General features: G+C 38.9%; 1 protein-coding gene across 1 annotated transcript in view; it reads right to left on the bottom strand.

Moving 5' to 3' along the window:
- Positions 1-2,619: 2,619 nt before the first annotated feature.
- APOB (apolipoprotein B) overlaps positions 2,620-18,024 on the bottom strand; it is a 37,047-nt gene continuing 21,642 nt past the window's right edge. Inside the window, exons 21-29 of the mRNA XM_073568299.1 lie at positions 17,736-17,946; positions 16,872-17,047; positions 16,534-16,733; positions 15,158-15,297; positions 14,397-14,767; positions 6,572-13,993; positions 6,259-6,373; positions 5,680-5,863; positions 2,620-4,665 (exon numbers count right to left, since the gene is read on the bottom strand). Of these exons, the coding sequence (XP_073424400.1) occupies positions 2,869-4,665; positions 5,680-5,863; positions 6,259-6,373; positions 6,572-13,993; positions 14,397-14,767; positions 15,158-15,297; positions 16,534-16,733; positions 16,872-17,047; positions 17,736-17,946 (10,616 nt within the window). The 3' untranslated portion in view covers positions 2,620-2,868. The remainder of the gene's footprint in view (positions 4,666-5,679; positions 5,864-6,258; positions 6,374-6,571; positions 13,994-14,396; positions 14,768-15,157; positions 15,298-16,533; positions 16,734-16,871; positions 17,048-17,735; positions 17,947-18,024) is intronic.

An 18,024-nucleotide genomic window follows, 5' to 3' on the forward strand; every position in this document is an offset into this window, starting at 1 on the left:
CAATAATGAGTGTCTGCAGCAGTGAAGCACGCTGGAGGGTCCTTGCAAGTTTGGAGCTGCATTATAGCAAATGGAGTTGGGATTTGTTCAGGATTAATGGTGTCCTAAATGCTGAGATATACAGGCAGATACTTATCCAGCACACAATACAATAAGGGAAGCATCTGATTTGCTCAAAATTTATTCTTCTGCCAATGTTAACTATCTTTAGCATAATGAAGAAGGAGTCCTGAAAGGGATGATACAGCCCACACAGAGCCCTGATCTCAGCATCATCAAGTGTGTGGGATTTCATGAACAGACAGAAGGATTTGCACAAGTTCCATCCACAGAAGATCTGTGGTTAGTTCTCCACGTTGTTTAGGACAGCCTCCCTGCTGACTTCTTTTAAAAATTGTGTGTAAGTGTAGCTAGAAGAATTGAGGAAGGGTAAAGGGCAGTTAACACATTTTTTTACTCTTATTTTTTCCTGCTGCTCCCCTGAGCATTTTAGCTTTTTTTGGTTAATAAATTTGACATACAGTTCTGCCGTACATAGGATACAGGCCTTTTTATTTAGTGCTAGGTTTTATGCACAGTGGTCTAAAGACATGTCCCCAAAGATTCCTGTGAGCCACACCCAATGTAAAGACCCCCAAAGCTAGGACTGAATAAAAACTAAGAAACTGAAACAGAATACTCAGTGTATCAGTGGGAATGAAAAAAGAGCAAAAACTGGCAACTTTTGACCCAGTGATAGGTCATCTTTAAGGTCCAGTCACAGTATTTATGTTGAGGTCTGGACTGTGCCTAGGCCATTTCGGCACCTTGATCCTTTCTTTCTCAGCCATTTTTATGTAGATTTCTTGGTGTATTTGGGATCTCTGTCCTGCTGCATGACCTAGTTTTGGCCAAACTTTAGCATTTGGATAAATGTCCTCACAGTTGACTCTAGAATACTTTGGTATACAGAGGCGTTCATAGTCAATCCACTGACTGCAAGGTGCCCAGATCCTTTGGCTGCAAAACAAGCCATCACCTCTCCACCACTGTGCTTGAGAGTTGGTATATGGTTTTTGTGCTGTTTTATTGTGTTTTTGTTTTTCACTAAGCCTGGTGCATGGAATTATGGCCAAATATCTCCACTTTGGCTTCATCTGTTCATGGACATTGTTCCAGAAATCCTGTGGTTTGTTCAGATGCAACTTTGCTAATCTTAGCTGTGTTGCATGTTCTCTTTAGATTAGAGAGTCTTTCTCCTGGCAACCCTTCCAAGCAAACCACATGTTCTTTCTAATTGTACTGTCATGATCTTGAACACTTTAGATGAAGACTTTAGGGTGTTATCTGTAACTCTCATCTTCAGATGAATTTGATGGGAGGTCTACTCCTGGGAAAATTGCCAACTGTGTTGAATATCTTCTAATTATAAATAATATATTTCACTGTAGAATGATGGACTCAAAGCTCATCAAAGATCATTGCTATCCTCCTTGTCATAGTGCTAACACACCAGCACGCTCCAGACCAGAAAACTGTCCAAATTTCTGCTTTTATAGATGTGGTTACACTTGCTGATGAACAATTAATCAAGGCCATTTGAGTAGCTTATTCTAGCTGCTGCTTAACCTCTTAATTCCTATGAAAGCAGTAAGGGTGTACTTAGTTTTTCACACATTGATTCTGTATATATCCAGATTTTTTATAGAATAAATAATGACATTGTGTACTTTTTGATGTGTTGTTCATTTGAGATTTTATATAATTTTAAGACCTTCTAAAGACCAGCAATTTTATTTTGTCTTGATATGTGGATCCATGGAATTCAAAGAGAGTGTATTTAGTTGTTGCTATGACTGTGTCCTTATATATAAATAATAGAAAAACATCTAAAATATTTAATGCTCAGAAAATATATGTTCTTCTGCTTATGCTGGCTTTTTAGACATGGGCATTTCCGCCTTAGTCCAATTAGTAGCTCAAGTAATGCTAACGTGGCCTCAATATGTTTGTTTTTCGCAGAGTGTAACCTACTTGGCACCAGCTCCATGTTGATGTTGACCGTTGAGGAACAAAGTCACAGAATGCCACTCAGATCATCATGACCCTCAATGGCCAAGTTGGCCTTGGAAGTCTCCTAGGTTTGTGCATGCCACCTTGATGGTTAATCTTATTTATGACTGTATCTTGTGAATATGATAGTCATTGCATTTTACAAGTAGTTAGGCTCAGAGTTTGTAATGGTGTTGCCCCAATTAACAATAGTTGACAACCCCTCAAGTAATGTTAAACTGGCACCAATGTGTGTGTTTTTTCCTGGCAGAAAATTCAGGAGCGTAATTTACTTAGTACTAATTCCATGTTGATTTTGTCCCTTGGGCAACACAGTCACTACCCAGATCATGATGAACCTTCCAAGCTAGCCTTGGCATCTTCTATGCTTGTGCCTACCACCTTGATGGTTAGACTTTATCTGGGACTGTATTTTGTAAATGGAACACATAACTGTAATTACATTTTACCAATAGTTAGGCCCAGGGGTCAAAAAGGTAAGTCTCCGGGGTAGAAGAGTTTGACAACTCCATTTTTACCCAACTGTCTTTTTTTATACTTATTTAAAGAACAGTCATTGAAGACAAATATGATGATTCAGTTTAATGTTGTATTTTGCAAAAAAAGGAGAAAATTACTTAAGATAATACCAGCTTATAAGAAACAATATTTATTAGTTAACGTTTAAGAAATAAGGACAATTTTTAACTTTTTTTGGTTTTGCTTTTTCCTTTACAAAATACAACAATGGCTTTAAAATACAATAAACACTGATTGTTGTTATTTTTCAACTGAGAAAAATCCTAATTTTTGGGTGCTACAGTACATAATGTCCATTTAGTTAGTATTTTTCCAGCTTTTGATGTTCTCAATGATCTGCTGTGCGGTTAGTTTTCCATCCTCAACTTGTTTGTCAATGAATTGTTGCAGTTCTTCCCATTGTTTAGAGCCTCTTTCGATACCTTCATGCACCATGGAACGTGCAATTTCCATCCTCTTAGCTATGATCTCCTTTCTCACTTGGGGAACTTCGTCAAAAGAGTTCCAATCAAAGGGATGTGGGATTTCTACTTGAAGTTCACCTTTTCGTGTTGACACGTATGTTTTTACCTCTTCGCTGGCAGAATTTTGCAAATTTTGCAGCATTTGAGTAATGAATTGTATAAAGGCATTATATTGTTGGATGATCAGATCGATGACACGGTTTGCTTCATCAAGGAACTTCTGATAAGAGCTTAACAGTTGCGTATGAGCCTCGTTTAGTTTCGCATTTACAAACTGAGAATGTTCTGCTGCGGCTTGTTTGGCATTTCTTGACCAATCAATGACTTTTTCTTCTAATTTCATGGAAAGTTCTCTTACCTGCTTTCTTCCTTTATCATCGGCATTGGTTAACAGAACCCTGGCTTGCTCATAATACTCTCTTAACAATTCTTTCATTTGGTCACTAATTTCAGAGACATTGATGCCATATTCCTTCAATGAATCAATAAAGAGTTTGAAAAGCTGAATGACTTTCTCCTCAATTTCATAATATTTCACAGACCATCCCACAATATTTGGGTCCAAGTATTCTTCTCTCAAGGCCTTAACATAAACAAGTAACTGCTTTAATTTATCTAAAAGTTCTTCATACATATTCTGGTAAACTTTCAGCAGCTGGTTGGTGCTCTTTCTGATTCCGTCAGCAAGATCACTAAGGTATTGTACATACTGTGAATTAATGGCATCATTGTACATTTGTTGAGTCTGAAGTTGCATGTCTCTATAATTTCTGGATTTCAAGGCTTCAATTAGTTTTTCTGATTTTTGTGAAATCTCCTGAACTAAACCTTTAAGTTGCTGCAAGTTCTTTTCAAGGCTTATGTACTGGAGATCACTGAATACCTTTCTAGTTATCTGTTGTAGTTCCTTCAAAAATTCTTTAACCGCAAGGATGACTTGTCTGCTCTCGAACTTGAAGTTTGTACCAGGGATACTGAAACTGACATCATTAATGGACTGGATGATGTTGTCGAAAAGCTTTTGGATCTTCTGAATATATTGCTCTACAGTATTTAAAGCCCATTTCACAGCCATGGTGAATTGTTCTTCACCAGTATATTTCTGGTTCTGGCCTGGTAGTTGAAATCTTGTGTTTTTCAAAAACATAATGGCTGCATCAATCACCTCTTTCATTGTACTTTGATATCTTCTGATTGCAATTACAGTTTTTTCATACAATGGTTCCACATCATTGAGAAGAAAGGACATATCTGCTGGGTCTTGATACCATTGTTGAGCCTTTGAGACAGCTTCTGCATATTTTCCACTGGCACCCCTAGCTGCTGATCTAAGCCTATATTCCAGGATGTCAATGTGATTGGATGCACTATTGTAAGCTGAAGACACTTTGGTCTGTAGACCTTCTTTCATCTTTACGCCAGCCTCTTTTATGTCCATACCTAGGTGTTCCATATGGTATTTGTTGACACAATTGTAGATGGCATCAGACATTTTGGGCATTCTTTCCTTTAGACCATTCATTACATCCTGGACAGCATCTTCACGCCAGTTGATTTTGTTTTGAATCTTGTCTGGATTTTTCAATGATATTTCATTTTTCAGGATAAGCAATTCCTCTTCAGGTGATGCCTACGTAAAGAGATGAAAATATAAGATTGAGTTCATAATGTAACATCTGACTTTCCAAATATCTTGTACATCCAACTTCATTGCTCTTCCTTCAGGGTCCGTTTACACTGTGTGATGTGCAGTGATAAATGATTGCAAGGTTGGTGGTCATTTAATATTCTGTTTACACAGGCTGACCAAGCTTTAGATGTACACTGAACGTTCTGTAATAGATCCTTCAGTGTGCAGATACTGCCATTGTTCTCAGCAGCGAGTCCTGTTCACACAGGATGATGTGCTGCCAAGAATGATGATCTGTTGTGCAGCACAAAAAGATCATTTCACCCAATGAAAGAGTGTTTGCTCATTTGTCAAGTGATCAGCAGCCTGTTTAGACATAATGATTACCGAGAAACATCCATTCCTAGGAATGCTGCTCGCTCACGATAATAGTGCAATGTAATGGGCCATAACTGTCCATCTTTATCTAAGAGTAAGCTCTGCATTCTCAATATCGGGAACCACTTAAGTCGATATTTCTGGTACAACATAAAAATGTAATATTCTTTGTGTTATCACTTAGAAAGAAAGCAATCAATTTAGGTACCAGTCAGCAGCATCAAGAGAGTTAGCTTTTACACTAGTAATTATGATAAATTACATTAAGAAATGTTATAGGGTGAGGCAAGCCAACCACAGCACCAGAAGATACTTTGGTGGATTAAGGCTGAACAAGAATATTGGGCACTAAAGGTCACGCAGAAGATTATCCCACCTTCAGCTAACTTTAAAGCTATTCTCTTTCACCAGTCTATTTCCCGTAGGATTATTCCCAAAAACACTACTAGAACTTATTGATGAGATGCCCGGTGGACATTTGATGTGCATATGTTGTGTTTAGATGGAAGATGGTCCCTCAGAATAATTTCACTTAGTGTGGCCAAAGGATTTGAATCAGACACAGAGTGTAAAAATTCCACTAAAAAGTTTACTCATAAATCTCATAATAATATGCTCAATTAATAAGATACTCACTGCAGAACGACTGTACACTTTCACGTTGATTGTCTTGGAATCTTTCTCGAGGAGAAGACCCAATGTACCGGTGGACGGTGAAGAGACAAATGAGGAGATTCTATTTTCATCATGTTGGCAACGTATTTGGGCATTTGAGAATGTAGGGCTGGTGATATCCACTTGCAGATTGTGTTGAGGTAGGCTGGAAATTAAATGTTTCATGGTTAAGGCTTACAGGTATTGAAAAAGAATAATTTCAAACACTATCTATCTAGAATACAAAACTAGAAAGCATTCCAGAAAATATATCCAAAAATTGTAGACTTGATTAAGCCCCATGTGGAGGTGTTTTGTCTAAAAAAAAAAAACTGAGATTTTCTCAAGCAAGAAATAAGGTTTGAGAAAGGCTCATTAGTTTTTGAGCTGAAACGTTGATTCACATGGGCTAAAAATGTCTGTAATTTTTGGAAATATTTTCTTGAGTGCTGTCTATTTTTGAAATATATGTATTGGAGCCAGTGGTTCAGCAATATGGGTGCTGATTTAATTTCTGGTCTATCTATCTATCGCTTATATGAAAGATGTAATTTCATTTACCTTAGGCCATTAAATGAAATCTCCTTCCTCCAAATTGCACTTAAATCCACATGTGCCAGTCTTCCTTGTTCAATAAGATTCAGAGTTCTTCCATTTATTGAACCTGTTAATGAAGCTTTATAGGAAAAAAAAAAATTTGTAAATAGCTTTTAATGACTTTGACCTAAGTCTCAAATATTACCAATGTTCCCCCAAAACGATAAAGGTACCGTAATATAATTCGAAAAGCAAAATAATACAAAAATCAAAAAAGTGTTGAAAATGCTGAGAAAATTTACAAATTACTTAAATATATAATTTTAGAAAAACTCACCATCAAGATCAAATTCGAGAAACCGTAGTGTTGAACTGCTGGTGGCATCAACGGAGCCTACTAAAGAGTCTGGTTTGTTTTCCAGCTTGTTTGTCCATGTGAGGTTGTACACTGGGGATGCAAACTGAATGGAGCCAGATATTGATCCAAAGGCTGGAATATAAATTCCTGCTGGCATTCTTAGCTTAATTGGTGGGATCACAACCTTCTGTTCTGGAATCTCGATTGTTGGAAGGTCAATATCAGCTATCTTGTTGAAAATGGCGTTGAAATCAACACTGTAAAACTGTTTAGGGAAAGTGTATTTGGAGAGTGTCACTTGATATTGTGGAGCAGACACTTCAACAAGGGGAATATTTGAGCCTTCTGCTGTCGTGTACAACAACTTGATGTCAGTTGCTGGGAATTTTATCTCTGGCAAAAATGGACAGTTGTTTTTGGGTAGTGTCAGTCCTGGGAAAGTAATGGTGGAACCATCTCCGATTCTTTCAGATGGAATAGGGTAGAAGAAGCCATCGTTACTCTTTGTATAAATAAGACTTGTTGATGCATTAAGGTATTGTTTTCTGTCAATGTGAGTTGTGACATCGAGTTTCAAGACATCCCACAGACTTTTGTCATACACTGGTAGTACAATTGACTTCAAGAAAGCCATGTGACCTTGCATTGAGCCTCCAGCTTCAAGTCTTGCATCTGCCTGATCATTGGATAGCCTAATGTTGTGAGCCACAATGAGAGATTCCAGAATACCTTGGCCATTCATGCTTAATTCTTGCTTGTCAGTATTAATTGTCAGTGTAATGCCTTGGTTTAGCGATGCTGCCTCTATAAATGAATTGGGTTGGCTGATTGCCATTTGCAGATCTGCTAATAGACTCCAAAGGGCCAGTTCTAAGGTGGCTTTACCACTCTGCTTGCCAGTTGATGTAAACAGTGGAGTCATTCTGAAATAATTTTCTCCCTTATGTTCCCAAACTGCATAGACTCTACTGGTGGAGGCTTCAACAGCAAGGTTTTCTGTTAAGTCCAAGACTCCTACACCATCTGCCCTAGAACTTGCTACAAGCCTTATGGTAGATCGAAGACCATTTGCATTCATGTAGGTGTTTGCATCATTGGTTAGTTGTCCATAAAAATTTTGATTTGCTAGAAGGGTTCCAGTTATATCTCCAGTTATCTTTGACTCCATTGAAAAGTAGGATGTAAGTCCTTCAAGGCTTAGTGCATGATCAAGTTTTCCCTTTGCAGTGTTTCGAAAGATTTTATCATTAAAATCATAAGTGAGTGTGATCTTGGAGGATATGGAAGACTTTGTCTTTGTGTTACCTGTGAGTTCTTGTTTTAATGTGCTCTTTAACAGCCAGGTATCTAAATTAGCATTAGTTATCACAGATGCTTCCATGTTTCTTTTTCCAAATGATATAGAGCTTTCATGTTTTCCTTCAGCAAATACAGATCTCAATGCCAATGCCGTGGCCAGTTTTAGACCTCTCTTCCTAGTAAGACCTGTTGTTGCATCTATGTTGAACTCAAGAGCATCGATAACTGATGAGGAGGCTACACTTACTCTTGCAGAGACATCAGACTGATTGTATATTCCAGCACTAGTGGTGAGGGAAATAACATTTGACTTGAAGAAAAACTCATATGTGAGGTTTCCTAATGCCGGGATTAATATACCATTCTGTCCACGTGGCAACTTAAGTTTAGGAAGAGAAAGTGTACGTAAAGAGTTGGGTACTTGTAGCACAGGCATTTCTAGTGAAGGCATCACTAACTTGTAAGATGGGACAGAGAACCCAATCATAGGCACTATAAAGCTTGGTGTGGTTATTTCATTGGGAACGACATAACCAAAAGCTGGAAGTTCAGCAGAGAAGGAAGAAACTTCAATGTTCACCAGTGGTATGGTGTAACCAGGGATTCTGAATGATCTTTGTTTACTACTACTAACTTGATTGTCCACTTTATACTTGTCAAACTTGACTTTGGCTTTATTGTAGGAGTCCACTAGGAGGTTTAATGCGGTATCTCTTCCATTTTCAAAATTCTTGTTAATGGTCTTCATATTTGCATTAATGGCATCAAAAATTGCGTCTAGTGGTAAAGGTATCAAATGGTTGTCTTTATTTTTCTGATACTGAAGTTTTATGTTCAGATCAAAATTCTGACGAGTCGTTGTCAGCAACTTCCTTAAACCAGTGTTCTCCCACACAGAAAATTCTCGGACCTGTGGAGTTTTCATTGATGTGTATGGAATCTGAATTTCGGGGATAGAGACTGGTATTGTCAAGAATTCAAGATTAGCTTCTCCATTCATGGCCAATGCAGCCTCAATCTTCTCTTCATTATTACCCAGTGACACTGTATGAGACACTTTGTATTGGTTGAATCTTCCGTTGGCTTGCCATGACACTTGCTGAACAGTAGGGCTAAGGGTAAAGTCATAGTTGTTTAAAAACTCAATCTTGCCTGTCAGTTTCAGAGGGAAACTCACTTTTAGATTTCCATTGTTTGCAGTGGACAGTTTGACTTCAAAGGTTCTAGTCAAAAAGGCAAAGCTGTTGCTTATTGTTCCCGTAATCTTACCTGAAAGTTCTGCATTGTGAGCAGCTTCAAGTTCTACCCTCATCTCACTAAGCTGAGCATTTCCTTTTAGTGTAGCAATGCTGTTTCCAACATTAGGAGCATCAGCTTTTGACATTAATTCAATATTTGCAAAGCTCAGGAACAAGGACTCTATCTTGAGGGTTTGATCCAGTTTCAGATATTTGTCATTTATTTTGTTACTGCCAACAAGGTCAATTTTGCCACCTTTCAGATTGAACCTGACATCAGCCTGGTGGGTGCCTTCATCTGTGAAGAGAGGGCAGGCCCATCTCCAGTTTCCTTTACCGGTAGATGTTAAGAAAATGCGTCCCATTTCCACCGTCGTGTCCACATCGTTTTGTAGGTCAAGCTGACTTGAGAAGTCAAGCTGTGGAACATTCAATCTATGAGAGTATTTTGTAGACAAATCTGCTGTAATTCTTTTCTGTACTTTGACAATAATAGTGTTTTGAAGCTCAGCTGAATTCTTCTCGGTCCTGAAATCAGCCTTAGTTTGGATTTGTGAATGGATTTCACTTGCTGCAAAGGTAACTTGACTGAAATGATTCAGTTTTAGATGTCGATTCGACAGTGACACAGTTTCTTTAAGTACTAACTGCTCCATCAAAGGAGCAGAAATCCGTGCATCAGCTCCAAAGGTAAAAGCCAAAGCGTCAATCATTGAGGTTGACTCTGCAGTAAGGGAAGCAATAATTTCAGGTGATTTCTCAGAGACTGTGGCATTTTCGACCTCGGCTAAGGTAGTCATTGTAAGAAAAGGAGAAACAACCTTGAATGAACTGGACAACTTGCCGAACGTTGGAATAGAAACAGAGTGAGGAATCTTTGGAAGCTGGAATTCAGGAATCCTTATGTCAGGGAAATGGAAGTTTTCCATATTTAGTTTTGGGATTTTATAGTCAGGAAGCTGCATGTTGGGTATATAAATTTCAGGAATAGAAAATTCAGGAAGTCCCATGTCACTCATTGTTATATCTCTGAATAATATGTCTGGAGATGGCAATGTATAGTCACTGGAAATAATTTGATCAATTAATCTCACGACCTTTAGTTTTATTTCATTCAGATCAATTACGTAGGATGGTACCTTATAGCTGTTTAAAACTGTGAACTCGGGTGTAACAAACCTCGTTGGAATTTCAATGTTTCTTAGATTTCTAAAATTGATTTCCACAGACTGGATCTTCAAGTCTGTGAATGGTACAATGAAATATGGTGTCCTGAATGTAGATTCTCTCAGTGCCCGTAGGCTAACTTCAAAAGCAGGGAACTTGATGTACCCTAAGTTTAGTTCTGGCACAACAAATCCTTCTTCTACAAAGACTTTCAATCTATCGGCCCATTCTTGGATATTATTCTCTAGTGCAAAGTCGTTAATCTTAGCAGCCATGGTCTTCCACTGCTCTGTTATAAAAGACACTAGTCGTCGGTAAGCTTGATCCACCTGTTGTAGATACCTCTGGCATTCTTCTTTTATGTTCATAGCATAGATTCTATCTCTAACATCCTCAAGGTATTCAATTGCCCTGGTCTTCCATTCAATTAAAACTGTTGAAGTCATGATATCTTCATACCACTGAACAACAGCAGCAAATTTAGTGTCTCTTACCTCTTGAAGATACTGTATGACCACTACCCTCACGTTGTTCAAATATTGCCTTAAAGCTTCAGCCTTTTGGGGCAGTTCCAGAGCCCTCATTTTATTATTTATTGTCTCTGTCAACTCTTTGATTTTATTGTTGAACTCATCCACAAATTTATCGTAATTAAAAGACCTCATCTTCTGAACTAAGATATCCAAGTAATAGTTGATGTCATCTATTAGCTTCTTAAAGTCATAGTCTCTTACTTGTTTTACTGCTGCATCAACAAAAGTACTTATTTTCCTAAAATGTTGGCTTACATCAATGTTGTTTAGCATGTCCGTCACCTTTTGGAAGGTTTCTTTTACTCTCTGTTGGTTTAGAAACTCGATAAACTTTTCTATGAGGATTTCCAGCTTTTTGTCAATGTCATACTTGGCCACAAGGTCTTGAAATTTGTCAACGACTGCATTGATTTTTTCACTTACTTGAAATTCCTCTAATTGTGTGGTGATAAGGTTTTGTATTTGTTGTAAAAAAAATCGAACATTCTCGATAGGCACAAGGTTTGTGAGCCATGTGACAAACTCGGTTACTTCATAGGATCTTATGAAACTCTTTGCATCTTGAGCCATCTGATCAATATTGATTCTCTGTATGTAATCTTGGATTTGGTATAATAATCTCTGGATGTTAGCTTTGATTTGGTATTGCTCATCAATATTTTGAATCCAGGCAGACAAACTTTGTCCTAAATCGTTAACATTTACTTTTTCTATTAAAACCCGTAAGTTCTGGATCATTTCCATGATCTTTTCCCGTACTCTGTATTCATTGTCGAAGGTTTTCAATTTGTCCATACATTTCTGAACACACAACTCAATGGCTTTTCTAAAGTTCTCAATGTCATACTTTTCTCTGATATATTTGTATAGTTCTGTCAAGGAGTTTTGCAGATTTCTGAAATAATCCTGAACTGCAGATTGAAGTTCATCGGCTGTGATCTTAAATCCTTTGACCAATGATAGAATTTTTTCTCTTGCCAAGCTAGCTTTGCTTTCTAGATCCAAACTGTTAACATAGTCGCTCATTTTTTGACCAGCTGTATTCAGTGCTCGTCTGTATCTCTGGACAAATTGGTCAACGTCAAGGTCTTTCAATGACTTTTGTAGAGCTTGTAGAGTAGTCAGTAATGTAGTTCTCATTTTCTCGAAATATAAAGACATGTTCTCTATGAAAGGCAAATTGATGATATGCATATCTTTATTCTTGTCATACTTTATATGTCCAGAAATGCTGAACTCTTGAGGTGTGTTGACACTGTCTCTTAAGTTTAGAGAGTCAATTGGATTAAACTTGCCAAAAGACAGTCGGACTTCTGTATCCAGAATCGAGAGGTCCGCAAGAGTTTGCCCGCTTAGTTGAACTCCAATACTGTCAGCGTTGTTGAATACAGTGATATCCTGGGTGTACGTATTCTGGTTTAGTTGAGTCTTAAGTTTCCATTTGCTCAACTGTTCTGAAGGAGTGAACAACAGGTTGACATTATAATCTAGAACAGTTTCATAAGTTCTGCCTGCTCCAAGCGAATGCTTTGTTGATCCCTTGTAATCATGAACTAAACTAAAGGAAAGAGGCTCGGCCTTTAATAGGAATTTGCTGTAGAGGTTTCCTGACTGTTGACCAAAGATCATCACGCTTCCATCTCCATTGGTTTGCGAGTCAATGGTAATGGTGAATGGCTGCACAACTGAGCGAATTCGGTTAGTAAACTTCATAACTTTGGAATCACAATTTGTGCTGCTGCTAAGTGACACAGAGAGGCCGGCGACATCGAGTGTGAATCTATGAGTATAGGCTGCTCCTTGTATATTTGCAATAGTGTCTGTGTTAACATTGGCTGCCATGTTACCAGCTGAGAAACCATAGGAATGCTTTATCTCATCTTTGTTGTAAGCACCTCTTATATTGCCGTTGATATTCACCTTGAAGGCTTCTAGCTGCACTTGGCCTTTGTTGGTAAACTCTAGGTCACCATATTGCATTTCATTGTTCAGCATGGCAGTCATGGTATACGGCTGCATCTGGAAATCAAACTTGTGCTTGTGGAATCTGTCTGAGCTCAAAGAGTTCTCAAATTTGGAGGTAAACTGCAGAAGGTATCCAGCTATACTTAGGTCATTGCTGCTTTCTAGTTTTATTTGCTCATAGGAGCCCATTAAAGTGTTAGTAAACTTCAGACCTTCTTTGCTAACCCTAAAGTTCAATAAATGTTTGCTGTCCAAACCAAGAAGAGTAGCTTGATACACACTACCCAGAGACAGTTCACTCAAGGACCCCTTTCCATCAACAGAAATCCTTGCACTATGCTCTCGATACCTTCCGCTTGCCATCATTTTCATCACTGCTCCTGCTGATCCAATTCCAGCATTCAACTCACTTTCCAAAAGCAATGGACTAAAGTTGACACTGGTGGTAGTGCTAGTGGAAAGACCATCTCGGTTGAGTTTCAAAGTGCCTTTGTGAGCTGATCGACTTCCCTGGTTATTAAAAGTGACATCGGTATTTAATTCGAGGCCAAGGGAGTTAATAGAGCCAGACAAAAGGGTGTAGAATCGGTTGCGCTTGTAGTCGGCCTGATACTCTGAACGGATCGCAGCCATCTGCTTCGACAATGTAAGTTCGAATTTGTTCAACCCAATGAGGTTGTAGTAGTTTCCATTTGTATCTGACTTCAGCATCAGCTGTTTGTTTCTGTAGTCTACCGTCATAGTGTTGACAAGAGCTCCATCTTGCAAATCCGTGGTTGTGGTCAATGTTGCAGCTTCTGTCAAGAACATTCCAGATAATTTGTTGGTTGCCTTCAAATAAGATGAATCAAACTTATAGTTGGAATCTATTTTTGTCTGTAGGGTATCACTGTTGATGGTGGCCACTAATTTTAGATCAGTGTTTGCATAACGGGAGGCAACATTTAGTCTATTTTTGATATCGGATTCAGTCACGACCATTGGCTTATTCACTGATGTCGTGACTGAGGAAACTCCTGAGGCTTCAAGTCCGAGTACACTTCTTGCCTGGTAAGAATAGGATGCTTTAAACACTTGGTCACTCTGCAAGTTGTACACTTCACTGAGGTTTATGCTGCCATCAAGAAGAGTGTGGCGTACAGATCCATCATAAGATCTGGTTATTGTGCCTATCGGGTCATAGAATCCTTTGGCAGAACCTGAAAGAGTAAAAATAGACTCATTAATAAAGAATACTGGTTTGCTCTCAGATTACAGATACATATGTAGTGGATCAGGTTTATTCAAATTAATATCGGTTGATATTGGCTGGAACTTTTGTAGATCTATGTCATTTGAAAGAGCTTGACCTTCAAGAGAATCTGAAGTCATCTCAAAATTTTTGTGATTTACAGGAAGGGCTTCTGTGTTAACCTGGCCAAGGAAAATTTTCTTTCTATGTCGCTTTAGATTTGTACAGAATGGGAAGGGACTGCAACAGTGATATGAGATTCCCACAAGAACACCAGAAGAATATTATGAGAAAGTTTCTATTAATTTCAATGGAAGTCATAGGCTGTAAAATATTATAGGGTACAGATGACAAATAAAAAAATCACTTACCATAAATGTTGTATGAAAGAATATCCACGATGCAGTCTGCTCTCATTTGGTATCTCAAAGCGTAACTCTGGATATCACTAGTAGTGTTTCCGCCCGTGTACGACGCAGACCAGTTATAGTAGTTGCTGTTGATGTTAGAAGACAGATCCAAAACTCCGAGCAAAGGTACTTTTAGCTGGTAATACTCAGGAATGGTGAAGGCTGGGACTTTGAACTCCCGTGCTGGGATATTTAATCCCACTGACTGCAGTTCTAATGATGGAGACCTCAAAGTTTTGGCCACCAGTTGGTGAGATGACTTTCCAGCATAGGGTAGTGGGATATTGATGGTGGTACTTTCTTTGTTAAATGTATATTTTATCTTTCCATCACTGCAAAAATAATGAACAGAGTGATTATAAATGGGTTTCTGTAAATTTTTGGAAGGTGAGAAACAAAACAACCATTAGTAAGTACAACAAAGCTGAAATTGTCAAGATAAAGGAGACATTTGAAATGGTCATCAATATCCGATCAGTCGGATACCCCGTCAAGTCTCTGTTTCCTGTGCCGCTGTAGCTGGATGTATACCGTGTATAGACAAGCAATGCTCTATTCACTCTGGTGGCCCTTTTTGGTACTGCAGCTCAGGTCCCATTCTCTCCAATAGGAACTGAGCTGTTATGAATCTCTACCATGTGTGCATTTGCCCAAAAGTGGTCATATGAAAAATTACAGCTATCACTATATGTAATGCACAATCACAACACAGCAACAATTACCTATTTAAGAAAAGGTTATTGGGGAAAGCCGGAATACCCAGTTCCTGCATGTCCAGATCTCTCAAGGCTTGCAGCTTGTTGCTGAGAGTTTGTGCATATGGACTTTCCTTTGAAGCCGCCTGCAACCAGTTATTGGAAGCCTGTAAGAATAGATGATTTAATTAGATATAATACGATCCTACATTGATATAAAGCTGTTGTCTCCAATATATTTGCAGTATGCAGACCTGATCCAGTATAAGTATATTTGCAAATATTTATCAAATCAACCTTCGACATTATTCTCATCCAGAGCAGCATTCAAAATTCTGCTTCCCTTCTTTTATACCTGACCTTACATTTGCCAGTATTCACTGCTGGTTCAGTATCTACACAGGTATGTGCATAAAGGTAGGACACAGGGGATTTTCCACAATTAAATCCTCAGCGGCACCAATCTCACTAAATTGTGCACTTTCTGTTGCGTATTTCATTGCGGATCTGCAAAGGGTGAAGATCCGCATCCTAATTTGATTTATGCTGCATATTTTTCACGATATGCGAATTTGATATTACTAAACGTTGTATCTAAAAAGGCTGATACCAAATTCTGGGAGAAAGATCTATCTGTCCCATGTGTGAGCATACCCTAAGACTTCCCCATCCTGTAGGCTGCATTTACACTTCACTTCTCAATAATCAGGCTGCCTAAATGGGCTGTTAATCACCCAATGAAGGAGCCAAATGCTGGTTCATTGGGTGAAATGATTTTATGGGTTCCTTTAAAATCATAGTTCTCAGCAGCATATTGACCTGTATAGACAGGATATGTGCTGCCGAGAACAATGATAGTCTGTGGTGCACAATGAACTATCAACTAATGATTGGGAAGTAGTTGTCCTGTCTAAACAGGCTAATAAAGGACCGCCAATCGTCAAACCATGTAACAAATTGGCAATCATTTAACAGCCACCATCGGCCAGCATAAATGAGCCTTTAGGTCTTTATCTCATAAATTAAAATTTATTAATCACCCCCTTTATTGCCCTAGACCAGCAGGGAATATGAAGTACATGTAACCCCTCTTCTAATCTGGACCACCAGAGATTTTGGAATTACATGAAAAACTGTCTAGAAGTGGTGTCCCGTGGCCACAATTTGCCGGCCATATTGTACGTAGCTCTGGATGGGAATGGATACGAGCAGAAGACAAAATCATGTAAGCGTTCATAACCTTTTTCCATCTTCTGTCGTGTCATTAAGACTTCTACTAAGACACAAGTGGTGATCCCCACCAAAGCAAGGTAGAAGGACTGGAAAATTATTTTGCCTGATGCCCAATACATTCCCATTGCTTCCAGAGATCAAGGTTCTGTAGGCACGATGTCAAAACTCACCACTACGAACTGAGAAGCAATATGGCGGATAGTCATGTCTGTCTGAACGACCTTATGATCCATGACTTTGTTGACGTAGTTCTTTAGAGATTCGGGATAGCTGGTGAAGTCAGAGAATCTGACGTCCGGCAAGTTCGAGATGATCTTCTCCACGTTGCTGTTGGAGGCCGTGTTCCAATCTAACTCAACCTTTTCATTGTCTTAATGCAAAAAGAAAATGTAAAAATGTATTTCAAGGAGGTCAATATCGATAAATACATGAAGACAATGGTGCGTCTGTAGACCGTGAGTCTATGGTGACACTTATAGCTCCAACGGATCTGATCAAATGAACTTACCATAGGTGAACACAAGGTTTTGTGATCCGGACAAGACACAGACAGTGGCAGAAGACTTGAGCTGAAGGGAGAAGTCACTCAGTACTTTCCTAAGGATGGCATCTGCTTTGGCTTCCACTCGTAGCTTTGGTATCAAAAGCTCACCACTAAGGGCACCTTCGGTGTGGCCGTCATACCTGAACATAGGAAACAAAGAGGCCATTAATATGAAGAAGGTTAGTGTTGGTCAGTGCTGTAGATGATGTGCTTGACCGTATGAAGTCACTACGAAGAGATGAAAAAGGAGAAAAAAATATGACCTCATTTACCACAATGTAGTAACGCATTTGCTTCTGGGAAAAGGCTATAGAATTGTTTTTTGCAGAAATTTAAAGGGGGAATCTAACCTAAGAGAAGTTATCACCCCTCCACTGGATATATACTAAGCGTTAGATCTGGGTGAGTCTACCTATGTCTACGGTGGAGAACTTATGTTACCAGTTCTCTGCTGGGAAGAGGTTGGAGCTAAAGAGCATAAAAGGGGTTTTCCACTTAAAAAAACAAAGCTGTTCTTTACTCCACCCTCCTCTAGTCCCGGTGTCTGTTATTGCCTGTAGAGCTGTCATCACATTGACAGTGCTGCAGCCAATCACTGCGACTCTGCAGTCAACTGGAGCAGAGCTGCTGATCTATGTCAGTTATTGTCTGCAGCGCTCTTGATGTGACGTCAGCTCTACAGGCAATAACAGAGAGTGGGGAGGGTGAGAAAGGAAAAAATTACTTTTATGGCACATACTTTCTCTACAATTATCACATTTTTCAAAAGTATTGCAAAAATTTAATTTTCTAACCCAAAGGCAAGACTTAAATTTTACATCAAGTTACCTAAGTCTCCCAGTGAAAGTGACTTCTGAGACCCGCTGGTTGTTGAGCTCAGCGACGAGGGCGAACGATCTCTGGAAATCATTCGATTCATCATTGACTCTTATGCTGCCGCCAAAATTGATGTTGGCATTTGGGATTTCCATGTTACTGGTCAAAATAATCCTGTTGCGGTTATATGTGATGGTCAGCCGCGCCTCTGACGTCTTCACTCCTGTAAAGAAACATTTATTGAGGTTTTAGATCTCAGATATACTTTTCTCCTCTTCTCCATGGGTTGCGTCTGATAAGT

The sequence above is a fragment of the Dendrobates tinctorius genome, unplaced genomic scaffold, assembly GCF_039654945.1.
Source record: "Dendrobates tinctorius isolate UK_male_01 unplaced genomic scaffold, ASM3965494v1 ptg000021l, whole genome shotgun sequence".
Taxonomy (NCBI): Eukaryota; Metazoa; Chordata; class Amphibia; order Anura; family Dendrobatidae; genus Dendrobates; species Dendrobates tinctorius.